General features: G+C 41.2%; 4 protein-coding genes across 6 annotated transcripts; 1 reads left to right on the forward strand and 3 right to left on the reverse strand.

The window, feature by feature from the left end:
* Positions 1-162: 162 nt before the first annotated feature.
* rab30 (RAB30, member RAS oncogene family) lies at positions 163-8,254 on the reverse strand. Of its 2 annotated transcripts, XM_084466613.1 has the most exons (6): positions 8,115-8,254; positions 7,609-7,783; positions 4,948-5,074; positions 4,322-4,405; positions 3,782-3,965; positions 163-2,631 (listed from the first exon to the last, which is right to left on the reverse strand). In XM_084466613.1, the coding sequence occupies exons 2-6, from the start codon at positions 7,761-7,763 to the stop codon at positions 2,381-2,383; spliced, it is 801 nt and encodes a 266-aa protein (XP_084322739.1). In that variant the 5' UTR covers positions 7,764-7,783; positions 8,115-8,254; the 3' UTR covers positions 163-2,380. The 2 variants fall into 2 exon arrangements, with proteins under 2 accessions (XP_084322739.1, XP_084322740.1); XM_084466614.1 differs by lacking the exon at positions 7,609-7,783 and having other exon boundaries at positions 8,115-8,173.
* Positions 8,229-10,143, forward strand: ndufc2 (NADH:ubiquinone oxidoreductase subunit C2; the record flags this gene model as incomplete). The annotated part of the gene is made up of 3 exons (XM_084466617.1): positions 8,229-8,367; positions 8,627-8,770; positions 9,659-10,143. The coding sequence occupies 3 exons, from the start codon at positions 8,229-8,231 to the stop codon at positions 9,706-9,708; spliced, it is 333 nt and encodes a 110-aa protein (XP_084322743.1). The 3' UTR covers positions 9,709-10,143.
* thrsp (thyroid hormone responsive) lies at positions 9,961-10,662 on the reverse strand. Its single transcript, XM_084466616.1, has one exon. It carries the CDS (start codon positions 10,569-10,571, stop codon positions 10,140-10,142), a length of 432 nt encoding a protein of 143 aa, XP_084322742.1. The 5' UTR covers positions 10,572-10,662; the 3' UTR covers positions 9,961-10,139.
* A 963-nt stretch (positions 10,663-11,625) lies between these two features.
* guca1c (guanylate cyclase activator 1C) lies at positions 11,626-17,936 on the reverse strand. 2 transcript variants are annotated; one of them, XR_014633359.1, is made up of 5 exons: positions 14,064-17,936; positions 13,512-13,661; positions 12,591-12,678; positions 11,905-12,190; positions 11,626-11,803 (listed from the first exon to the last, which is right to left on the reverse strand). XR_014633359.1 is itself a non-coding variant. In XM_084466615.1 (4 exons), the coding sequence occupies exons 1-4, from the start codon at positions 14,256-14,258 to the stop codon at positions 12,054-12,056; spliced, it is 570 nt and encodes a 189-aa protein (XP_084322741.1). In that variant the 5' UTR covers positions 14,259-17,936; the 3' UTR covers positions 11,626-12,053. The 2 variants fall into 2 exon arrangements, 1 of the variants encoding a protein (XP_084322741.1); XM_084466615.1 differs by having other exon boundaries at positions 11,626-12,190.
* Positions 17,937-19,566: the final 1,630 nt, after the last annotated feature.

Consider the following 19,566-nt stretch of genomic DNA (forward strand, 5'->3'; position numbering starts at 1 on the left):
GATTGAAGTCAGATTAATCAGTTATTGAATCTTATAAATAAAGATTATTAATAATAAACAACTATATTCTCTCTCTCAAGAGTGAAAATATAAACCGAAAAGACATTCATGGAGTCATGTAGTGTAATTATTATTTAATGTTATACAGAGTAGCATTTGGGAATACTTTGCATAAGACAAAATAAATCCTACCTCTTTCCCTTGCGATTCCCTAACAAATGCGAGGGATTAGCAATGAATGAATAATTACGGTTTAATCTATCGTCAAAGGCAAACAAAATAACTCACCAGCCAGTTAAAAAAAAAAGAGCTTAAAGGAAAGAAAAACACCATTAATCAGCAAAGTGCCAAGATAAACTACGAGTCAAGTACAAAAAAAAATAAGTTGACAAAGTAAACACTACAGTAAAGTGTGCAGTAAATGGCATTGTGCAATACAGTACTTACAGGTATGGCAAATATATAAAGGAGAGAGTTAAGAGATTGGCAGAACATGCTGGACAATCAGGATTTCCACACGAAGAACGCGTTTGAAACACAGACACGACCTTCATACAAAACTATGTGAATTCACCTATTTTAAAACAACTGAGGATCAAGAATCCATGGCTAGGCAGCGAAGATAAAAGGCAGGGATACACACGGTTCGGCATAAATTAAACCGATGGCAGCTAAAAGTACATGTTAATTGATTAAAAACGGTATTCCATTTCTGTTGACTGGTTATAACACTTTGAGGAAAAGTGTTGATCTCGTTCTCATTGTATACGCCTACGTCTGCACTACCAACAGACTCCACAGGGGGAGCCTGTTTACAACAACGTCACATGTGTTTCTTTAAGCATACTGAGAAATTAGTTTCAGTCAACGTTATCAAGCATAATAGCCAAACAAATTAATGTCTTATAGCAGCAGGTTAAACCAAAAAATAATTAACAACTTCTACTGGGATAACATCTTTCACAGTTTGTGATGGCGTGTGGGCGAGGAGTTAACAGCTAACTATCTAAATTAACGTTAGAAAAGTCCACCATACGCAGTGTATCATCATCATACAAATCTTAGTATCCTAAGTAGGAATAGCAATGATTGTGCAATGTATGTAATGCTAAGGTATTCAAAACCTGCTCTTCTGAATATGGCATTTTCACTGCACCCGTCACTTTAGTTCACAACAATTTGAAGTGATGAAAAGCAATAATAAAATACATCCACCATTAGAACTCACCTGGTGATTTAAGAAGGTAGAGGTGGTTGGTGTACGTAACACCCTCTCCACCCCTAATGTAACGCCCTCTCCTCCCCTAATGTAACACCCTCTCCTCCCCTAATGTAACACCCTCTCCACCCCTAATGTAACGCCCTCTCCAACCCAAACAAAAACTCTCTATACCCCTAATGTAACGCCCTCTCCCCCCTAATGTAACGCCCTCTCCACCCCTTATGTAACACTCTCTCCACCCCTAATATTACGCCCTCTCCAACCCAACGTAACACCCTCTCCACAGATTAATTCAGCGAGAAGAAAACCCTTTGTTGGTTTAGATTTTCTTTCAGATGCTCATAATCTAAAATAATGTTGAACAAAAGGTGTTGGCTACAGTGGAAAAGGTTAAGTAGTGTAGGTTTAACGTTCGCTTTCTGAATCCCAATCTCACTTGACCTGTCACAGCGAAGGACTGGAAGGTCAGAATAAACTGGTGGCCATCCCAGTTTAAAACCATCCCCTACCAGTTTAAAAACACACACCGTCATCATCAACCAGATGATAATTTCCCCTGCGTTTCACACTCACAACACTGCTGGTGAACATTGCGATTGGTTCTGAACTACAGTAGAGAGGTGCTGTATTTCAGCCGCAGCACCAGAGAATCGTCCTACACCACACACACACACACACACACACACACACACACACACACACACACACACACACACACACACACACACACACACACACACACACACACACACACACACACACAGAACGTCTGTAAACCTTGTCCAACCGTGAAACCTTCGATGCCTCATGCGGAGAAACCCCAAATTATCCTGATGTCTTTGCATCCTGTTGCAGTTCAAGACACATTGTTGTTATCCAAAATGGCCACCACTTCATTCGTTTCCCCCGACGAGGAAACCATAACAGATTGGTTCCCGGGCTGGCAAACTGAAGAACACCGGCAATCCCTGGTAGAATTTGGAGGTTCTAGAAAAAGGCAGGGTGGGATTTTAATAGCGACAGAATAACAACTAGATGCCTCAAGCCTCATCTCTCCCCCTGGAGTCTGGGTGGGGGGGGGGGGGGGGGGTCAGTTGTTGGTGGGCGTGTTTTTGTTGTCCTCCAGCCGACCCCCTGATGAGGGCTGTACTGGGGCTGCTAGTTGATTCTGCAGCAGCTCAGGTAGCTGATGTTCTTGCCTTCGCCCAGCATGGGCGCGGCGTCGCTGTTGTCCAGCTTGTTCTGCTTGGCCTCCCGGATCAGCTCGCAGGCCAGGTCCAGAAAGAGCTTCTCCACATTGTCCGACTCCTTGGCCGAGGTCTCAAGGTACACCATGCTCTGGGACTCGGCAAAGTCCTGCGCCCGGTGTCGATGCACCTCCCGCTTCTCCGCCAGGTCAATCTTGTTACCTGGACAGGAAGTGGGTGATTACACTTTGTAGATTGGTTGAGTCGGTTCTGCACCGGGGAAAAAGTGTCATTTGATCCTCCATCCTCGTCCATCATCCAATTTGAATGAATCGATTACATTTGCCGTTCAGCACAACATTCAAACATTCATGCATATGAGGCAAATCCTCAAATGAATGTGGAATATGAAACTTACATTGTGCTATCAAGTATTTTGTAGATTTGGAGGGAATAAATCCATTCACAGAAATCACGTTGAAATTAGAAATAACGCCTTAATGCCTTCTCCAAATACATTTTGAGGTGTGTGCATATGGGACTGAAACTTATTTTTAACTGGGGAAGTGGACCATAATGTGGCGCTGTTTTGTATATGTGTTTGCTTCTGCGTGCGTTAGCAAATTATCACTTACGTTCATCATCATGAGAGCTTAGCTGCTGACGATTTCTAAATTTATTCCACCCTAAATCGGTCCCTAAAGTGGGACAGCTATGTATACAGAGGACCAAAACACAGTTGCTTATTTATTTATGCACACTAAAATTGTCAAAAAAATCTCCAGTACGCATTAAGGATCTGAAGTTCTTGCAAGCAATGCACTTGATTACATTTAAGATAGAGTGTTTATTTTGGAAGACATATGTGCGTTGTTCTATACGTTACATCTAACAGTTACATTTTGATCACAATGTGACTTACAAGTGAATTTAGTTCATGTGATTAAGGAGCAGGTAAGGCTTGTAAGGGTATCTTACTCAAGGATGCCCACAGCTTAGACTGTGGACAGAAATCAAACCCAGTACCTTTCAGCTGGGAGTCAAACACCCTAACAAGAACACTATCCCTACACTACAGTACCACTGTAATGTAGTTACAGTGATGAAGCATATACTGTCAGAAATGGCTACTTCAACTGTGGATATAATGTCGTTTTTTTTCAGTGTTTATTCTATTACTGCCGTGTACTTTATGCTCATGTCTCATGTTTTATGAACTACATCTTATCTTAGGTTAGGTTGCGAACCCTGAATCCCAGGACCTTTCGTCTGGGGAGTAAACAACTTATCCATATCCGGTTCCCCCTAACATAATACTGAACCCCTGGCCTCCAGTAGATCAGAGGGTACCGAAGCGATGCTGTTTCCTCACCGACTAGTATGGTGACCACCTGGCTGTTGGCGTACTGCTCGATCTCCTTTAGCCACTCGGGGAGGCATCGGAAGGAGTCCTCGCAGGTGATGTCATAGGTCAGGATGAGAGCGTTGGCGCTGCGATAGTAGCTCTGTGTGATGGAGCGAAACCTCTCCTGTCCCGCCGTGTCCCAGATCTGCAGCTGTGAGCCATCGGGGAAGAAGAGAGATACAAGAGAGAGGAAAAGAGAATTGCGGTTGACATTTAGCCACCTAGCATTTATCCAAAGCCACAAGTGAGAATGCGGACAAAGTATTGATGCACAACCTAGTTTCTTAAAGACAACTAGACAAAAGTCCACAGTAGATAAAGGACCCAGAAAGTCAAGGCTAGTAATAAAATAGATAAAGACAAATTTCTGATTCTATTACACTTGTAATTAATTACAAAAAAAAATTGTAAATAGTAATAGTACATTTTAAACAAGAGAAAAAACGAGTCAGATGATGACAAAAAGATGAGCATTACTTTGGTTCGGGTAATCTGGGACTCTCTTACCTTCACCTTCTGCCCCTTGATCTCGACCGTCTTGATCATGAAGTCCACTCCGATGGTGGCGCCTTGGCCCGGAGGGAAGAGACCCTGGAGACCACAGAGAAATGATTACGGGTGAAGGGTTGGGTGACTAAAGATGGGTTGGAATATAAAGGATTCCCTATTTCATCCCTGACATATGATGGATAGATCAACCAACCACCCCTTCCAGGTGGACTGTACCAACTGGTGAATCCCAACCTATCCTTCACACAATCTGGGTGGACACTCCCATGTATGATGTACGATGTATGATGATACAGTCGATTTGGAAATGGCTTGTAATGGCTGATGAACATCACAACTGGTGGTAAAACTGTCCTTCAGATCTAGTGGAACTTGTGTGGCACTTTTAGAGCGAACCGCTGGGACCAACCAAAGCCTGTCATAACTTATGTGGGCACTGGCCATGTAACACTAGAACTCAGGGACGACAGTTATTCAAGATGACACCCTGCTCATCGGGGGTTCAATTGCAAAACTAGCTCAAGGACACCTCAAGACTCTAACCGGCAACCTGGTCCAGTCACTCCGAATGACTGACTATGCTACCCTCTACATTTTGAGCTCTAGTTGCCAAGGATACCAACCTGAGTGAAGCGTCGGACGAGGCATGTCTTTCCGACACCGGCGTTTCCGATCAAGACGATCTTGAACAGGTAGTCATAGTCTTCCATGCTCATCTTGGCTTGGCTGTGGGTGGGAGAGGGAGAGGGGCTGTGGGCGGGAGGGAAACACAGGAAGGATGCTTCGTGAATTAAAGAGCCATGTGCAATTTTAGACCAATGGCACCAAAGCATCCCTATCGCATCGTAATGATGTAACGTTATCACAAATTCACTATCAAGATGGATTTTTTATGTTGATTATTTTTCTTATTAACTTCATTCATCATCATCATTGAATAAATATGTAAAAGAGGCAAGCACATCAGATGTTTGCTCCTGATCTCCACAACAGAGGTGATGGAAAACCTCTGCATGGAAGGCTGGTGTCACTTAAGTTCAACACAACACTCAGTGTGCTTGTCCATAGAGCATGTTAGCACCACTGTCCTGCCTTTAAGAGAGGTTAAGGTATTGATTGGAGAGAGAGAGAGAGGGGGGGGGGGGGACAGTGTAGTGCCAAAAGGTTCTGGGTTTGAACCCCAACGTCTGCACTCTACCTGTAGGCATCCTTGAGAAAGACACCCCTTACCTTTACATACTCCTTAATGACATGTTCATGTAAGAATAAATCATTAATTACATTTGTTCGCCTGCTGCAACATTCTGTTTGCCTGCTGCAGAGTGCTAAAGAAAACTCCTCTCTGCCTGCGGGTTCTCTGCGCAGAGAACCAACTTTATCTTATATAAAATATTGGACAAGGTAATTCATCTGTTGATTGTCTTTAATGATCATCACAAAAGTAGGAAGTGATTAGCAAACTCTGAGTAGCAAACTCAGATGTATATTTTAGAAAATCACGCATGGAAATGTACAAAAAAAATTGTGTGCATCGAGATACATTGATAATCGTTTTACAATTGAAACGTTGACTCAGAATCAGAATCTAATCTAATCGTGAGGTGCCAAGAGATTCCCACCCCTAGTAAATACAGAGACGGGTCACTCAGGAGCAGGTAGGGGTTAGTCAGTAAATACAGAGACGGGTCACTTAGGAGCAGGTAGGGGTTAGTCAGTGATTATAGACACAGGTAATTGAGGAGCAGGTAGGAGTTAGGCAAAAATGCATTAACGTCTGAAATTGTAAGTCAAATGTGTATGATAGTGGACAGCACTTTACATCTCACATCTGAGACAGCATCACACGATCTGAGCTTCTCAGTGTACAAATTGTTTTGCTGGCGTCAAACGAGACGACGAGAATCTGTGCTGACCAAAGAAACACCAAGAGCTCTCGGAACTCAAAACCACACAAAATGACAAAGACATATAATATTATATACCATTATAATATAGCGGATGCTTTTAGCTGAAAACAGCTAGAATTACTTTACAGTAATGTGAGGGGGAACAATCTCCGTGTGGGTGGCCCGGTTGGCTATACAGGCCTAATTCTAATTAAAATGATCCAGCCATTGTACTACCAGCCTAATGTAATTAAAGTTATTGTATTATTTCTGTTACTGCCTACATTTGGTGATGGTCACAATTATGTACCCATATTGAATAAGGCAAAACTACTGCCTACCTTATCTTGTTCATAAACAAGTTGTTTATAACTAGTTTATTAACAACATTAAATAGGTGTTAGTCTGTTATTAGCAATACAAGGTTATGACTTATGGTCACAATCACTTTGGTATGCATTACATTTATGATAACATTACAATCTGCATCATTTATTCTAGCTAGAATTTGTATATTAAAATTATAGTAGTAATCTACAAAGAACAGATATGTAAGTATTTCCCTAACTAACGGCCTCCTGCCGTTTATTATCCAGCCTTGCCCTAAAGAATTTTATCTCCCACGGAAAAAAAATGTGCTCTACAAACTTATTTTCTGACTTTAATGACAAAGCTGTATCGCAAATGCTTTACCTATGAATCTATGAGAGAGTAGGCCCTACAGTATCTGTGCTTTATGGCTGCATATGGCACCCTAGGGTGCTTCGAGAGAAAACACCCCAAAATTGCAACATTAAACACACGTTATAAAAGTCCAATGCGAAAGACAAATGCGTGGTTTGATTCAGTAAAAACAATTCAATGTCTGTTATTCTGACACATGATCATGATGACATTATCCATCGACTCGAATCAATAACCGAACCAGATCACATGACAATAGCGATAGTTATAATTTTCAAACACAGATAAAACAGAAGAATTTAACTTACAATACGAAGGGTTATGTTGTTTTATATTAACGTAGATTGAAAATCGTATGCAATCTAACGTATGTCTATAGAAATGTGTGGCTTTCTCAGGATCGCCTTTAAAACCCTTGTTTCCTAATTAAGTGTATTTCATGACGAGGCGTTACTTAGCATCTAAACGAGGATGCACACATTTATGCAGGGAAATGTGTCTAGTTATTACACTCTTTCTGTGTAATCTAATCTGTATAATCGGTCTAATACAGGGTGGAAGAGCAACGGAGATAGCAATTGGAGCAAGAACTAGAGCGCTAACGTCCCACTGGCCATTTTGGCACTAGGAGAAAATGAAATGCATCAAGAGAAGAAATGACAAAACCTCAACCCTGGGTGGATTCGACAGGAAATATGTCGGTGTTTTACTCACCAAAACAAGGGGGATACTCCCCAATTGAACGCTACTTGATATGCATCGGTGAAAACATGAAAGAAGGCTCGGCTACAGCTGGGCTTGGCGTATCCCTCATCATCTGCAGCTTCTCCCAAGTCAGAGAGCGAGGACTGCGTTTCCAATGATGTCATCAGTCCCTGATTTGCACAGACTGTGTGCAGATCAGATAGATTAAAAAACCCCATGGTAAATTAAAAGGAATCATTTTTATGCTATATGGTCAAAATTATGCCCATATATATATATATATATATATGTATTTGCTATCCTTTTATATTTTTGCTTAAAGTTGCTATCCCGAAGCAATTTAATTGAAATGAAGAAGTGGCATACTGATGTAACAGTTATAGAGAATCTGAAATTAATTGCATTAATTTCATAAAATACCCACGTTTACATACATTTAAATAGCAAGATAAATCGCATAAATAAAATCCAAACAATAAAAAGGTGCGGAACCCATCAAGCGCTTGCATGTTTACCCCGGCGAAGTTTCCGTGTTGCACCCTATTGCCCTTGAGTTGGGAGCTAGTAACCGAGAGAGGAGATTATACTCTTATATCAAGAACTCGGAACCGGGAGGTTATCGTCTCGACATGGGTCTGGTACCGGACGAGGCCAAGGCTCTGCCGCCCCCGCATATTGTGAACAGGAACTCGGTGTGGCTGGGGTTCGTCGGCTGGAGTACAGCGATGCTCCATAACGCCTTCTGCCACAGGCCGCCTCTCAAATCAGGTGAGACGTATGTTCGGTTTTCTACAGTGTGCACAATGAATATACTGGACACTGAAAAGGGACAACCTCCAAAATGACATATAGTGATAATTTACCACGCAGGCGTGTGAATGGCCTGTGTTATTGGATTAACCCTAAAGGTTACCGCGGTACTAGGAACATACAACAACACACACCGATCTGTTTTCAACCTGCGGACATGAACAACAATGTTTTCATCGCAAATTTGCTCAATTAACATTTTTTTTCTCTTTTAAAGGTGTCCATCGACAGGTCTTATTTTCGACCATTGGTTGGTTCCTTGGCTACCACATCTCCAAATACGAGAACTACATCTATTCTAAACTCGACCGAGACATGTACCAGTACATCAGCCTGCACCCAGACGCCTTTCCAACAAGTGGTGAACACCTTTATTCTATTGGTTGGGTCTTAGTAGTGCATCTACTATTATAACACATTACTTTGCACTTATACTGTTATTGCAAAGGATAATCTATTTAATTAATCTAGAAATTAAGTAGCATATATATCTACCCCTTAAAGTAAAACGATGGTTTGATATGCCAGTTACAGCTAAAGAGCTAAGTGTAAAGAAGCCAAAGATCATTTAGAGAATTAAGACAAACGTGTAACAAACATGTTATAATCGAGTAGAAGCTATTAAGAACATGTCTTCATATCACAAAACTATTCAGCAGTGGTCTCATGACACTTTCCCATATTTGTAATCACAACCCTCAAATCTAATTTTAAGGATACTTGGTTGGTTCTCGCTATAACCAATACGTCTCTAACTCTAGTAAATTGAAATATCCTCTCTGAAGGCTTAAGATAATCCATTGCAAGTCTACAAGTTTGGAAATGGGAAATCAGAATATAAAAAATGATGCATTAGAAAACCTCACCCTTTACTTTACATAATGATTATGTAACATTATCTAACATAACATCAGTATCATGTATACTGTTGCTATGGTGATTTAGCAATATAACAAAGTCCCAAGTTACATTTATTTTTTCAGAAACTGTCACGTCTTTCTGCACGTTAGGTTGTAATTCTACGCTCTGACCTCCATACAATTGTGGATAATAGTCAAATGTAGATCTAGCCCCCTGTTCTAGACTTGGATTACACAGCACATCATACCTATTGTACCCTCATTCAGTTAAAGGTTGAATAAAATGGTAGTGCTATGGCATTCAAATGAATAATCGAGAGAACATTGAGCAGCCTACTGATTAAATAGTAATCACGTTGTTCATGTGTTTAATTTCTATGTCCCATCAGAGAAGAAGACTTTAGCCGAGGTCATGGAGCCCTTCCACCCTGTGCGCTAGACACCGGCGATCGATTGGACAGGACAAGGCAGAGCAGTTGGCTACAAAACACCTTCCCACCCACCACTCTGTGATGCACACTTGTTCCATTACTTATTGTGAAATATATCTATGTAAATAATAAAAAAAAAAAATCTGATTTAAAAAGTACTCCTTTCCATTTATTTTTCCTTTTAAACGTCAGGAAAAAGTATCAAAACAAATATACAAACCTGCTACTATCAAAAGCGCCACAAAATACAGCAATACACATTTCTGGCAACGTTTTTTTATTCCATTGCGGTATTCAGCCTGCATCAGATTTATCTTTACATGTAAACAGTTTAAGTTTTGTTCGAGACATTCTGAGCTATATGTTACATCATATGCAAGATATGAACCCTGCTATGAGTTTTATTTAAAAGGTTCAACATAGTCCACATTGCATTGTCTCAATACGCCACTCCAATTATCTCCTTGTACTTTTCTGTGAGGCTCTGGGACTTCTTGGTGAGGTGACCCAGCACAGAGAAAAGGCCGCTCAGGTGGAAGTGAAACAGGGCCTCCTGGTCAGCCTCCACCAGGGACCCTGAGGTCAGACTCAGGCTTGGGATCGCCGCTCTGCTCTTGGCCGATCGTTGGTCGTCCAGCGGGATCAGTCCACTCTCCACCGTGATCTTGATGGCCTTCAGGGTCAGATAGTTTTGGTAGAGGTCCTGAGACGCCTCCTCCTCCACCTCTCCGTCCCAGATCTCGTCAGAGGGCACGTCCCGCAGGAGGTTGGGCAGGAGAACAGTGTGCTCCATGTGGTTCACGGCAGCACTGTACTTCCTCAGCGCCAGCACCATGCTGTTCTTGTTCAGTCTGTTATCGGCCAACTGCATGGTTACGGTGTGGGAGTTTTGGCTTGGCTGCTTCTGCGATGGTGTGGTGGTGAAGGAGGGCAAAGCCTGCGTGCAGTGCAAAGCACCAAGAGCAGAGCGCTGCTTTTATAGGATGCAAAGGGGGGCCTGTTCTGGGAGTGGTTCTTGTAGTCAGATGAGATGTTAGGGGCTGTGTGTGGTCAAGTTCTTATCTATATTTGATTTACTTCATTTGAACTTTCTCTGGGCTTGAAATAGTGTCTGAAAGTCCACTCCATGTCTGGTTAAATCATTAACTACACAGATGGATAATTTCATTAAATGACCTTGTGTGGAAGGGGGCTCGGATCACCCAAGGTCATGCCCATAACATTTTGTTTAAAAATGGAAAGTCATCAGCTCACATGTTTGCATGAAACATGGTACAGATAATGTGTTTGCATTTGGGTAGCTTGAACTTCAGCAGCCCACCGAAATCGAAATACAGGACACATGGTGGGTCTGGATAATCTTGCTTTTATATTGCAGGGCGAAAAAGAAAACTGGGAATAAATCAATTATTTGGGTCATGTGGGTGCGTGCACATGTGTGTATTTAACACTATCTCCATACATTGCAAACTACTAATGGAAACAAACCTTTGCATGGACACTAACCTTTGCAGGCTCACTATAAATGAAATCCTTCCCTCGACTTGTTAGACATTACATTAAACCATTTAGCAAGCTGTTGATAAGAGGCTTAGGGTTACTAGGATAGGTAGATTCATCTAATGAAACTTCTTGATTCAAACACTAGCACACTTTTTTTTTTTTCAAACTACGAGTGATATCTCCTGCCTATATTAATCATATGCTATTTTCCATTTCACACAGGCTGGCATACAATCAATGTATGCATCACAGCCGTTTCATACTTGAGAAAAGTACATTTGTTGTGCGTCACAGAATGCCAAATAACATCCTGTGATAGAAAAAACTTATTTCCCTACCATATTATTATATTATTAAGTGTCTGTTAAATTGTTGCCCAATAGTTCCCATCTAAAAATTTTGAAAATAACACAAGAATGCAGTGAATATGAAAGAAAAACAGTGTATTGATCAATAAGGCAACATGTTTGTCTATTTGAAATAACATCTAGTCAAAACCACTAAACATCTTGTGCATTATTATTGTCAATACTAGACTTAGGTTTCTGCATCTATACGTACCTATGAACCAACAACCGTTTCAAACAGTATCCATGCAACCTAAAACAGAATTAAAGGTGCTTTGAATTACACACATAGATGCATATGTTAACATTACAAACATTAGAGACAAACAGAGACCTATATTTTAGAGTACTGACCAAAATCAACTCATCCAAAATCCATCTCCACTGATAAACAAAACTTGGCACTTGAAGCTCTCTGAACACATTGCGGTTTGCCTTGGAAATCCAGCCTTTTCCACCCCTCCCACACCCTTCTCTCTTCCATGTTTAGTCCCTTGTGTATGTCAGTTGACGGCTTTGGTCTTCTGCCCCATGACGATTATCTCCAGGACATGGGTGAGGTCCATCATCTTGGAGAGCATATCCATGATGTCCTGATGCACCTGAGCTCCGCTGATAAACTCCTCCAAGGTCAACTCCCCTTCAAGGAGAAGGGTACCAGCCATTAAAACAGTCCTTTGTTTCATCGTGATGTTACTGTTCATTCCTGTGCGTTTGAATGCCTGTTCTTTCAAACTGTCTAGATATGAAACTATATTGGGGGACTTTCTGTATATGAGCTATACAAGGATATGCGCGTGTATATACAGTTTCTTCTTTTAGATGAGGCCTTTGATGGCATACATTTTGTGAGGTTCTGTACTAGCTGGCTTTAAGAAAATGATCAACACTTCACACATTTTACAGTCTACAGTCCTCATGTTATATGTGCCAGTTATATACTGTATATTATATATGTGCCAATAAAAATGAATGAAATGAAAAATGAACATCAATGCGTGTGGCTCACTCTTGTGCTAAAGTATATTAATGCGGCTTACCTTCTCCGTTTACGTCAATCTTCTCATAAACAAGAGTCACAATGTCCTCAGGTGGGGTCTCGTAACTTCTAGTGATGTCTTGAATGGCCTACAGGAGCAACAATACCATCAGTTAGCTGTAGCATCGCCATTGCAACATGGTGGGAATTAAAATTTATAACATGGGGGGCAGGATAATCTAGTCACTCTCGGCTAGGGTGTTGGACTCGACACGTTCTGGGTTGGAACCCCCATTCCAGTCTACCTGTAAACATCTTTGAGCCCTTACTCCTTAATGTCATGTCACTGAATCCATTGATTGTCCCTTAATAAAGGCGCTTGCTGAATGACTAAAAAGCAGAGCACAGCCCATGATGAGGTAACTAAAGTAACTAAAATGCAAGATAAAGGCTTAATAAAGTCTTCGGCTGCATTTTTTCTTAACTCTGATTTACGTCATTGAGAAATTAGGGCCACATGTGGATATTCTGAGAATTCTGAGATTAAAGTCATAATTCTGACTAATCTGACTAATAATTCAGAACAATTCAGATTTTTTTTTTTTTCTGATTCAGATTTTAAAATTCAGAATTATTTTTATTCTGATTTTAAAGTCAGAATTCTGAGATCAAAGTCAGAATTATTTTTATTCTCATTTTAAAGTCAGCATTCTGAGATTAAAGTCAGAATCCTGTTTTAAAGTCAGAACTCCATAAAAATCATCACGTGGCCCCAATCGTCTTCCGTAAGAAAGCAATACAAAGTAAAGATATAAATAAATACAAGAAGACCCAAGCTCACAGAGATTACACATAATAGTCTAGCTCATGTACATGTTAACTCCCCATTTAGTGTGTTAAGCTTCACAGGCGACGGATTACAGAGAGAGAGGACTGCTCTGTACACCTGAGGGTCTCTTCATGCCATTGAAAGGACGCATACCTTAAATATAGTCTCCATTTCGTCCTTGTCGATTTTTCCATTTCCGTCTTGATCGAAGAGCTTGAAGTACCATTTGAGTTTCTGGTTGATTTCCCCTTTGAGCAGTAAACTTACTGCTGCAATGTATTCAACAAAGTCTATGTATCCATCCTGTAGAGAATGACAAAGCAGGGAATGAACCATGAAACTTGATGCCTGGAAGATGAAAATTATTGTTTTGTGCAGGCCTGCCAATACACTTTATACGCCTTTAATATATGCTACACTAGACTTGTGCTTGACTGTTCCAAAATAATTTCACAATATATATGATCAATTCTTCCACGCAAGAGAAATGCATGGCTTTTACTTGGTAGGTGGTACGTGGTACACAAAAATGTGAATAAACAACAAACAGTATTGGCTATCATCTCCAAGAGAAAAACACATGCCACTACCGCACAATATTAGCCGCTCCACCCTCTTACATGACCTCCATAGACACCCCATGAGGATTCCATCATGGGGTGCAATAGAGTAACCCCTGAAGCAGGTATAACGTGGTCCTCTTACCCCGTCCATGTCAAAGGTTAAAAAGATCTGGTCCACATAGCTGCTGGCCTCCTCCGTCATGCCGTTCATCTGCAGCATGCTCTTCAGCTCAAACAGGGTGATGAGACCCGATGGCGACTCCCGCATGAACTTGTTGTACCAGTGATGCATGTCCTGCTCCATGATGGCATCCAGGTTTGACCCGTGTGCACCCATATCGCCTGCTTCTCGATCTTCTGCTGGTTGGTTGGTGGTGACGGAGGAGGGATAGATGGAGATGGAGAGACCTGAGAGAGCTTGCTAGGGGACTGACAGAAGCCGGTGGTGTGTCAATGTCATGGTCTCTAGTCTTCTAGCATCTCAAGGGGGATATAAACCCTCTAATGGGATAAGTCTTCCAGGAACGCCTTGGAGTTACTTGGCACGCAGCTTCAGGGGTGGGAACCCCTTCGAGAATACATGGTATTGGTGGAAGGGCACCAGGCCATGTTATATGTACCAGTGGCTCTTGCAAACTGTTTAGAGCCATTTATATAAACCCATTCACACATGCATTTGTTGTATGTGTGTGTGAATGGGTTACTCCCAAACATGATTCCATAAGATGGAATGTCTTTAGTGATTTGTTATTTTACATTTTTTCTAAAAAGGAATTCAAGGGTTACGTTTTTAAATAAGCCCAAAAGGTTGTATGTTCCAAGTGTCTATTGTATTTCTTTAAATATAAAAACAGAATTATTATTTACTTAATCAAATTAAATTAATCAATTAATCAAATTAAAAGTAAATTAAGTGGAAATTGAATTTCCACTTCATGTATGTTTTTCATTTTCAAGAGGCTGTAAACATGGTCCTGATTTACACTAACCCTAACCTATATATATACATGGAAAGGTATATTCAACCACAAGCTGTGCCTTAATTAGAGCTGAGGGAAACCCTGAAAGGGATTTAGGGAGTTCCACTCAGGTGTCATCCCTCCCAAAGCCTCACATCATCTGGGAAGGAGGAGGGGAGGGGGAGGAGGTGGGAGGAGCATGAAGTGCCCTTGAGCAAGGCACCTAACCCCTCACTGCTCCCCGAGCGCCACTGTAGCTGCTCACTGCTCCAGGTTAGTGTGTGTTTCACTAATTCACGGATGGGATAAATGCAGAGACCAAATTCCTTGTATGTGTGAGCATACTTGGCCAAAAAGCTGATTAACATTTACACAACCATCAAGCAACACAACTTATGTGTACAACAGGTGTGTGATCATCATTAGAATGTTATTCTACTTACATTAAGTCCTTCTCACAAATCAGACTTTAGATTAACAGCTAAAGTAAGTTGGCAGACAAGCTCCAATCAGTGTGAATGGAGCACCTCACTTTCTCATGCCTGTAATTTGTTTCGAGGAATCATTATCAGTTTGTGAAGGAAGAGATCTGTAGAAACAACCTGACCGATAGAACCACATCAAACGAGACTTGCCTGACCGTTGACTGGATCGGAATAACAAAACTGTCAAAGCTTATATGTTTGTCCATCATGCCGTCACGGCTTCAGTCTTTCAAAAATAAGAATTATGGGCAATTTAACGTGAAACCATGTACTACACGTTCTGCGATCCAATTTTACTGGAGGACTAAGTTTAAAAGATGCCATCCGAAGCGCACACACAAACCAATAGTCAAATTGGGTTGATGTGGAAATAGGGCAACCCTTATCTAACCTCCGCCACCTCTTAAGAGTATGCAACGTCTTACCCCGCCCTGCTCCTTAGTGACCCGTCACTGTTCACGGTCTGACCCTACTGTTCCTTAGTGACCCGTCAATGTTCACGGTCTGACCCTACTGTTCCTTAGTGACCCGTCAATGTTCACAGTCTGACCCTACCTGCTCCTTAGTGACCCGTCTATCTGTACTAACGTCCAATGTCTACTTGACTGAATGTAGGCCTACATGCAAGTGTGTAATTTTTTACAATAAGAAAGTCATACAAACTACTTTCCAAAGATTGGACGGCAGGAGCCTCGACTCCATCCGCCAGATTCTCAAATCAAATATTACGAAGCAAATTGCTTGCAACTAAATGCAACAACGGGCTGTACTTGGGTAAGATTTGAGTTGTCGAGAGCGAGCAAGCAAGAGCAGACAATGGGCTGCCAAAATAAAAACAAAGGGCCTCCCTCACCGCTCTACACCGCAGGACATTTGAGCAACACTTTAGATTCCTCTCGAACAGATGAATAATAATAAATGATAATACATTTATTTTATATAGCGACTTTCTCACACTCAAGGTCGCTTTACAGATTCATAGGACAGCACAAGAAGTACAACAACACAATAGAAAAGAGCGTAAAGCATCATCTTGGCTCAGTGTCTCCCTGCGATTACGATCCATTTACGTTCTACCTTCTATCCTAACCTCCGTGTCCTGATTGCGTGACCCGTGATGAGAGATCACTGCTTCAAAGCCCTGGATGCTTTCCACCGCACACAAGCAGACCGTGTTTTAATTCTGCCAGCCCACAAACGATTAGCATGCTTGTTTTAGCAGAGCCAACGACAGAAGATTAACTGGTCTGAAGCCCGCATTAAGGCAGTCTCAGCCTCACATCACAGCTCAGGTGTTTATTGGGCATTGTTTCTCGTAGGATCTAGTGCAGAGGTCGGTAACCCTAGGCACGCGTGCCACCATTGGCACGTGGCCGCATAATCATTGGCACATTTGCAAAAAAAAAAAAAAAAAGTTTGAAATTATTATTTTTTTCACCGCTACAATGCGGCAGCATAATCATTACTACCGATTTGTCTTGCACTTTATTCTGTTTTGGGCATTTCCTCCCAGTGCAAATATGTTTAAATTAGTTACTGAAAGCAGTGTTCTGAATTGGGATCAATTAATCGTTTTTAAACCTATGTTGTGAGTAATAGAGAACAAAATATTTAAAAGATTGTTGCAAGTGGCCTGTATGCATGGCCTTCACATGGTTTTTGCAAAGCTGTACATGTCTTAAAGATATTGATGTGGATGTTTCCATCATTCTCATATAATGCCTGTTTTTATATTTCTCACAGTGCAAATATGTTTGAGTTTCTGAAAGCAGTATTTTAAGATGGGATATATGTAATTATAATTTGTAAGCCCATGTTGCAAATATAACAAAAAACTTTAAAATGTTGATGCATGATTGTGAACTTTATGGAAATAATACAATTCCAGGTCTTCTGGAAATGTTTTTGGTCGCTGTGTCATAATTCAGCTTAATATTTAATATATTGTTGCTTAAGGCACTAATGCAACTTTGCTGACCCCTGATCTAGTGAATCCATTATTGATTAGGTATTCATTTGGAGTTGATTCAGCTGGCTAATCACAGCTGGTGGCATGTCATGGGCCCTTTAAGTATGTATCAATTATGAGTTGATTATGAGTAATTATCTATGAGATTATAAGTTTATTGTAACCATTTTTAGTAGGTCTACACAACTATGTAAATTAAACCAACCATACACACACCTGAATGTGTAGAAGCGTGGGGCAAATATGCCAGAAAAGATGGAGAGATAGATGGATGTTGACCCTAATATATTTGTAATATTGGTTCTGGCTCAACGCCCAATGCCAATGGAGAGTGGCAACAAATACCCAATTATTACTGCAATAAGGCCATGACCAGCGCCGTCGTATAGGGGGGAAAGGTTATGACAATTATAAGGGCCCACAGCCCGCTAGGGCCCACACACAGCCTCTATGAAAAAATGATTATGCATACACTGAACTAATATATATTCATATGAATGAATCCGAATTAAAACAAAGCCACAAATCATAGGCTACAATATTCAAATTTTAATAATTTCAATAATCCCCTTGGCCCCTTCTTAAAAAATGGTTTGGTCCACACCGCGGTTCGTTCTTCCCAGGGACGTGCACAGGAGTCTTGAGGGGCAGGTGCCGAATTGTTGACGGGGGGGGGGGGGGGGGGGGCGGGGTGTTGGATCGCGGACGAGCGCTATTGTTAACGGGGGGTTGGATCGCGGACGAGCGCTATTGTTAACGGGGGGTTGGATCGCGGACGAGCGCTATTGTTAACGGGGGGTTGGATCGCGGACGAGCGCTATTGCGGGCGCGATTGTTGACGGGGGGCGTTCGATCGCGGACGAGCACTTTTGCGGGCGCGATTGTTGAAGAGCACTCAGAGGGCACTTTTTAATACAAGGCAAAAAGGGCAGGGGCTCAAGCACCCCTAGGGCCCTATGTGTGCACGTGCCTGGGTCTTCCCATGGTTCTTCCTCATCGGAAGAGAGTGAGCGATGAGACTTGAGACAGTGAACAAACAAGCCAATTTAAACTTTAATTGAGATTAGATGAGGCTTGTTGTTGTTTTTGATATTTGTTTTACAACAACGTATTCCATGTGCTCTTTGTTTCACTTGCACATTTAAGTTAAATGCTACATATTTACCTGTGGACTATCTTTTTGTTTTTTGCATATCAGTGCTTGATTGTTAAATACAATAAAATACCCACACCTATTTGTTGAGTGGTTAATTAAAAATGTATTTGCAATCAGAGGTGTAATAACGTGTTGCAAATCAGGGAAATGAGAATAAGACAATTAATATTACATAATTGACATAATAATACTCTGACTTGTTAAGTCGTTAAATGTAAAAAAGGAAACAAATTGGGTGTATTACACCAGGCACCGTCAAGAACACTGAAAAACAAGAACATTTAAGGTGGCAATGAATGGGGTAGAGGGGCCCACACCGATATTCCTTCAGGGGGCCCAGAATTCCTAGCAACTGGCCATGACCAGTGGGAAACAGTGAAAAAATGTCAGAAACATTGCCTATGATCACACAAAAACACTAATAAACTAATAACACAACATACAAAACATCAATGGAAAACTTGATAGAATGCACAAAAAAATATATTTTTAAATAATAACAATCCATAATACTATATCTACTGAACTGTATTTATGATATGTATTTTGTATTACCTGTACATTTGTATACATCAAGAATAATCCCACGTACAACCTGCGGTACCTGCACGCACCACCAGTGGTACTCGTACCACAGGTTGCGTCTGGATGAACAAGTGGTTCCAAATTGACCTTTCAATCACCCTAAAGACAGCTGCTCCCAGCTTCCTTACGCACAGCTTTGTTAGTTTTTTCATCCTTGTTCTTTTTGAAGGAGATAAAAGATAAAAACAATATTTGTGTGTACTGAAACTTACATAATCGAATTGGTCAAAAAATATATATAATAAATATGGTAGGTCAGTAGCTTATTTGGCTTGGTGCTAGCAATTCCTTCGAGAGTTTCTTGTACTTGCCTCCAGTTTCCTTTGTCACTGCACCCACTTGGCCCATCGAAGTTGACCGTAGTCTGTCCGGTAGGTTGCGGGAATTGGATTCTCAAAAAATCCAAGTTTGTTGGGCGCATTAAAAGACCGTGTGCGCTCTCTGGCGATCGCTGTTCGTTTGCACACCTGCATGCAATTACTGCCCTGATT

This window comes from Micromesistius poutassou (genome assembly GCF_964030765.1).
Source record: "Micromesistius poutassou genome assembly, chromosome: 4".
NCBI classification, from domain to species: domain Eukaryota; kingdom Metazoa; phylum Chordata; class Actinopteri; order Gadiformes; family Gadidae; genus Micromesistius; species Micromesistius poutassou.